The 5,940-nt window shown below is 30.4% G+C and overlaps 1 protein-coding gene across 1 annotated transcript; it reads left to right on the top strand.

The window, feature by feature from the left end:
* Positions 1–1,038: 1,038 nt before the first annotated feature.
* RECQL2 (RECQ helicase L2) lies at positions 1,039–5,325 on the top strand. The gene is made up of 20 exons (XM_078957160.1): positions 1,039–1,216; positions 1,460–1,689; positions 1,766–1,912; positions 2,001–2,216; positions 2,298–2,402; positions 2,486–2,590; positions 2,677–2,799; positions 2,918–3,006; positions 3,084–3,120; positions 3,214–3,247; positions 3,350–3,402; positions 3,477–3,554; positions 3,629–3,694; positions 3,788–3,854; positions 3,953–4,006; positions 4,105–4,212; positions 4,293–4,357; positions 4,464–4,542; positions 4,615–4,835; positions 4,958–5,325. Exons 1-20 carry the CDS (start codon positions 1,141–1,143, stop codon positions 5,156–5,158), a joined length of 2,154 nt encoding a protein of 717 aa, XP_078813286.1. The 5' UTR covers positions 1,039–1,140; the 3' UTR covers positions 5,159–5,325.
* Positions 5,326–5,940: the final 615 nt, after the last annotated feature.

Here is a 5,940-nt window from a genome sequence, read left to right as displayed (position 1 = left end):
GGACAAATAATAACATGTCAACAAAAGTTGTGTACATAGGGTTGCACTGACCATGAACTTCTTCCCATTGAAACTTATGAAAGACGAAGAGATTAACCTTTATTTAATGGTATTTTAAATTCAGTTGAAGGTCAACTACTATATGGTTCTGCCAAATAAGACGAATTACTCCAAATATACTACCACGTGAAACTGTTTAGGCCAAGTTAGCAAGTTATGTGTTATACCGGGTTATAGTGACTATTTCGAAAACAAATAAAAATTCAGTGACATCTTTAAAACTTAAACTTAGTTAAATGGATAAATAAACACAAATCACAAAGTTAAATGACAAATTTTGATCTTAACCTTAAATTTTAATCTATATATATTATCGATAACTATGTATACTAACTAACACGATTACTGGTTACTTCGTTGTAATAATAATTTTGAAAACAAATTAAAAATTAAATGATTTTTTAAAACTTAAACTTAGTTAAGTGATTAAATAAATACAAACTAAAAGATTAAATGACTAAACTTATCATAACCCTAAAAAAAGCACAAAGAAAACATTTACCTTTTTATGATTTAATTGTAGAGTAAATTACACAAATAGTCCATATGGTTTAGGGTAATTTGCACGTTTGGTCCCTAACTTATTTTTTTAACTCGGAAAGTCCTTACTGTTTGTTTTTGTTACTCGCTTGGTCCCTGACTTACCTAAAAAATACTATTTTGCTATTGATTTTTTGATTTATTTAAATTAACACACCCCCAATCCCACCCCATTCACCTTACCTTACCTACCCCACCATTTTTTCCTATTTAAATAATAGTCTTTTTAGGTAAGATAGGGACCAAACGTGTAACAAAAACAAACAGTAGGGACCAAACGCGTAACAAAAACAAATAGTAAGAATCTTCCAAGTTAAAAAAATAAGTTAGGAACTAAACTTGAAAATTACCCCGAACCATAGGGACCATTCATGTAATTTACTCTTAATTCTAAAATCTGAATCCTTGCATTCAGAACGGTGTGTAAAAGGGCAACAATCTACGGGGTAATAGTAACCCAGAATTCTACGGCTATAGCATATAGGGCTAGGAGGTGGGTATACGAACAAACTGCGTGAAATCGGAGCGAGAGGTTCGAAAATGGCAGCAAGTAGTAGCATGGAGGGTCTTATGGAGGACCTTCTCAATGTCGAGCTGGAGCTTCAAGATGTTCAAGGTTTCTCATTTCGTCCCATCCTTTTTGCCTTCTTTTTGATGCATATAAGAAATATATCCCAGCGGATGTATGCATTTATATGTCACAAACTATTCACTTCAAATTTAATACGTGATAGGTTATCATTGAACTTAAAAACGTACACAAAGTGTCTTTCTTTTGGGTGGAAATTTTGAAAATCGCATCGACAGATTAAGAATGATTCGCATAGTATATAAACATAACAGTTACTTTACGTTCCAGATGAAATAAAGAACTTGCTTGATAAGCAAGAGAGGCTCTACGAGAAACAGTCAGAACTTAAGGCAGTGTTGGAAAGCTATCAAGGATCGGAAAATATTGATAAAGACGATGCAGCAGCTCCACCTCCACAACCAGAAAACTGGTCAGGGTCTTTTGAATGGGATAATAGAGCTGATGATATCAGATTCAATATTTTTGGCATTCCCACTTATCGTGCAAATCAGCGTGAGGTTGATTTCACTTCAATAATTCTTCAATCGTTCTTCAAGTTAAATACTGATTGATAGTTCGATACATATGTATCAGATCATTAACGCAATCATGAGTGGGAGAGATGTTCTTGTGATCATGGCTGCTGGTGGAGGCAAAAGTCTATGCTATCAACTTCCAGCTGTTTTACATCATGGAATTGCTCTTGTTGTTAGTCCTTTACTTTCTCTTATTCAGGATCAGGTGCTTATTTTTGTTTCTGTTAATATCCTATATCCTTTACTATTGATTACCTGATTATAAACTACAATCAAGATTTTTATTGCTTTAGGTCATGGGGTTAACTGCATTAGGGATCCCAGCATCTATGCTAACCTCAACAACCAGTAAAGAACATGAGAAATTTATATACAAAGCTCTTGAAAAGGGAGAAGGGGACCTTAAAATACTGTATGTTACACCAGAAAAAGTTTCCAAAAGCAAAAGATTTGTGTCAAAACTTGAAAAATGTCACCATGCTGGACGTCTTTCCTTGATCTCAATTGATGTACACTCACTCTTTTTTCTTAGTTTTCATAAAGAAATATAATTTTGAAAAGTTAAATTTCATATCTTTTTGAATTTTCAGGAAGCACATTGTTGTAGTCAATGGGGACATGACTTTCGTCCAGATTACAAGAATCTTGGGATATTGAAGACTCAATTTCCCAATGTTCCTGTTGTTGCTTTAACTGTATGTCTTTACTCATATATCCATCTCTTTTTGGGTTCCCATTTTCATAGTTTTAATAGAATAATGAACTTTCATATTGTTAGGCAACAGCTACAAAGAAGGTCCAATTGGATCTTATGGAGATGCTAAACATTCCAAAATGTGTAAAATTTGTTAGCACAGTGAACAGATCAAATCTGTTTTATATGGTAATAAAGCAATCACTTTTCATTCTCTAAATTCTAATCATGTCTTTCATGAAATGAATCACTATACATTGTAAATTATTTAACAGGTTCGAGAAAAATCATCTGTTGGAAAAGTGGTGATTGATGACATTGCTGAGTTCATACAGAGTTCATACACAAACAATGAATCTGGAATTGTTTATTGTTTCTCTCGAAAGGAGTGTGAACAGGTTCAAAGAATTATAATTAAATCTTTTATATGATGTCAAAGTGTTAATGAGAAATTTTTTAAAAATAGTAGTTTGGAAATTTATACTTACTATATGCTTTTGAGTTCAAGAACTATAGGTTGCAAAGGAATTGCGTGAGAGAGGTGTTTCAGCTGACCATTATCATGCAGATATGGATGTAAATGCCCGTGAAAAAGTTCACATGAGGTAAATTTGATTATCTTTTATTTCATTTATTTTTAGAAATTCTGTTTATTGTAAAAAATAATATGCTTTTTTGACAGGTGGAGTAATAGCAAGTTGCAGGTCATTGTTGGAACAGTATGTTTTCTCGTATCAACAATATTTTTAAAAAAAAAATTTATAATTCCAGTTAATGATTATAGATTTTTTTTTGTTTTGTTTTTCTAACAGGTGGCTTTTGGTATGGGAATCAATAAACCAGATGGTTAGTACTGTTTTTTACTTATATATATATATATATATATATATATATATATATATATATATATATATATATATATATATATTACAAAGTACATTGCTATAGTCAGGTTTGTCATACATCACAGCTTAGGTAAATCAATGGAGACTTACTATCAGGTTTGTAATTGACTAATTGTACATTTATACCCTTCCCATAAAGGCATTTTGTAATTTTTATTTGTTTATTTTAGGAAAGTGGTAGAGCAGGGAGGGATGGGCTTCCTTCTGAATGTTTACTTTACTTTAGGCCTGCTGATGTCCCAAGACAGGTATGAATTGTTGGAGGGTATTTCCGTCATTTACATGATATCAAACACTCACCATTCTCTATTTCTCTTTACAGAGCTCCATGGTCTTCTATGAGAATTGTGGGTTGCAGAATCTATATGAAATGGTGCGATTTTGTCAGGTTTGTATTCTTTTACACATCTCAATGATTTTTCCATATTATTTTTTATTGTAAAATGTAAATTGTTATTACTATATATTTTTTCAATTTCAGTCTAAAAGAGAATGCAGACGAAGTGCTTTCTTCAGACATTTTGCTGAGCCTCTTCAAGAATGCAATGGTATTAAATATTTATAATTTATATTCCATCATCTTATTATCATTATTAATTAATTGGAGTATTAAAATATTTACCCTTGTGGTTTTTTACAAGAGCAGGAATGTGTGATAACTGTGCCTTTTCTTGTGAGATAAAGGAAATCGATGTGTCAGGTATGCTTAATCTAGTAAACTATATATATATATATATATATATATATATATATATATATATATATATATATATATATATATGCCCTTATTTATTTCAGGTCATGCAAAAGCTATTGTATCTTTACTACAAGAAATACAAGAAAAGGATCAGAGAGCAACAATGTTGCAATTGGTTGACAAGTTAAAGGTTAAAAACAAGGAATTAGGTTAGTAATACTCATATCATATCTATTATTATTATTATTATTATTATTATCCATTTTTATAAAACTTTTATACCTTCTAGGGTTTGAGTTGAAGAAGGATGAATTAGAGCAACTTGTGATTCAGCTTATTCTCCACAGGGTATTGGTAAGTATAAATGTATTATTATGATACTATCACCTTTAAATAAATTTGATTTAAATAAATTTGATATAAAGTTTTTTCAAAGAGTAAAGTTTATTTTTGTATGCAGAAAGAAGAATTTTCGCATACAGCTTATGCCACTAATGCTTACGTGGCAATTGGACCACTTGCTAAGCATGTTTTGCATGGTAAATTTGTTAGTATATTATAAATTTATAACCCAGTGATACTAGATTAAAAAAAAATAAATGATTACACAGGGAAGAAGAGTATTATGCTTGAGGTTAGTAGTGGACAGAGGAGTAGTGGCATTGGAATTGGTAAATCCTCCAAACGTGGGAGAAACTCCGGATTGGAATCAGAGCTTGATAACTTGCGAAAACAACTTGCTTCCATGGATGGAGGAATATTCCCTCATTCTATTTTGTCTACTCAGCAGATCGGAATGTTATGTTCTCAGAAACCAGAAACAACAGAACAGGTAAACATCTGAAACTGAAAGTGTCTTATAGTTTATGATGGAATTGGGAAAGGAATGGAGTGGTTCATTCCATTGTTTGATTTGTTTGATGGAATGGAATGGACGTAATACACTGTTTTCAGTTGGAGAAGATAATTGGGAAGTTGAAGACACAAAAATATGGAGATAAAATCCTTGAAGTAATTGGAAAACATGAACCTAATGAATCACAAGGTCAAGATTCATCGAATGAAGAAGAACAGGAAACAAGTGTAAAGAGAAGTGCAAAGAGGCCGAGAAATAAAAAGGTGGTTGTCATTGAAAGCAGTGGAGATGAAAGTTAAAAAAAAAAAAAAAAAAAAAAAAAAAAAAAAAAAAAGAATTCCTCGAATCTATAGAGGTTGATTTCATGATACCTTAAGTAATTGTAGGGTTGAAATATAAGTTATGGAAAGTGTCTGTAACGTGATTCATTAAGATGTCCAGGTAATTGATTATCATTTACTATTAAGTTATGTTGTATAGTATTATTTTTTATTAGTAAATCAGCTGTCTTTTTTTGCAAAAAAATACTAGTATGATTAATGAATAAACCCAAAAAAACAAAAAACATAAATATTGAAAAAAAAAAAAAACGAATCCGAAAACGAAGAGACAGTTTGTTTTTTCCAAAGCCGAAAACTGAAATAATTAATACTTTTGGTGAGTACAATTTTATTATGCATGAGTTTATGGTCAAGAAACAGGAGATGTAATCAAACTTAATATGGCCTCACTTAAAAGTAACCTTACATAAACCGTTTATGTGTTTTTTGTTTTTTTAAGATATAAAACACTAGGTGTAAAATCCATGTATTACATGGGTTTAATTAAAAAAAACAAATATAAAATTTTAATAATTTGAAAATTTTGAATTTATAAGAAAAATAAGAAAAATTTGAATTATTAAAATTAATGAGACTTTAATGTATTGAATACATTATATATATAAATTCTTTTTAATAAATACTTTACATATATATTACCTTACACATTAAATGTGGAATTTTAATTTAATAAAATGAAAAATACAATAAAATGACAAGTGGAAAATAGAAAATTTAAAAAATCTAGAAAATGAGAACTA

The sequence above is a fragment of the Lactuca saligna genome, chromosome 5 (genome assembly GCF_052625555.1).
Source record: "Lactuca saligna cultivar CGN05327 chromosome 5, ASM5262555v1, whole genome shotgun sequence".
NCBI classification, from domain to species: Eukaryota; Viridiplantae; Streptophyta; class Magnoliopsida; order Asterales; family Asteraceae; genus Lactuca; species Lactuca saligna.
This window is presented reverse-complemented; position numbering and strand designations above follow the sequence as displayed.

Coding starts and splice junctions, on each gene's coding strand:
- RECQL2 (XM_078957160.1), top strand. CDS start 1,141: ATGGCAGCAAGTAGTAGCATGGAGGGTCTTATGGAGGACCTTCTCAAT. Junction 4,213..4,292: donor GGTTAAAAACAAGGAATTAG/GTTAGTAATACT, acceptor TATACCTTCTAG/GGTTTGAGTTGAAGAAGGAT. Junction 4,543..4,614: donor TGCTAAGCATGTTTTGCATG/GTAAATTTGTTA, acceptor ATGATTACACAG/GGAAGAAGAGTATTATGCTT.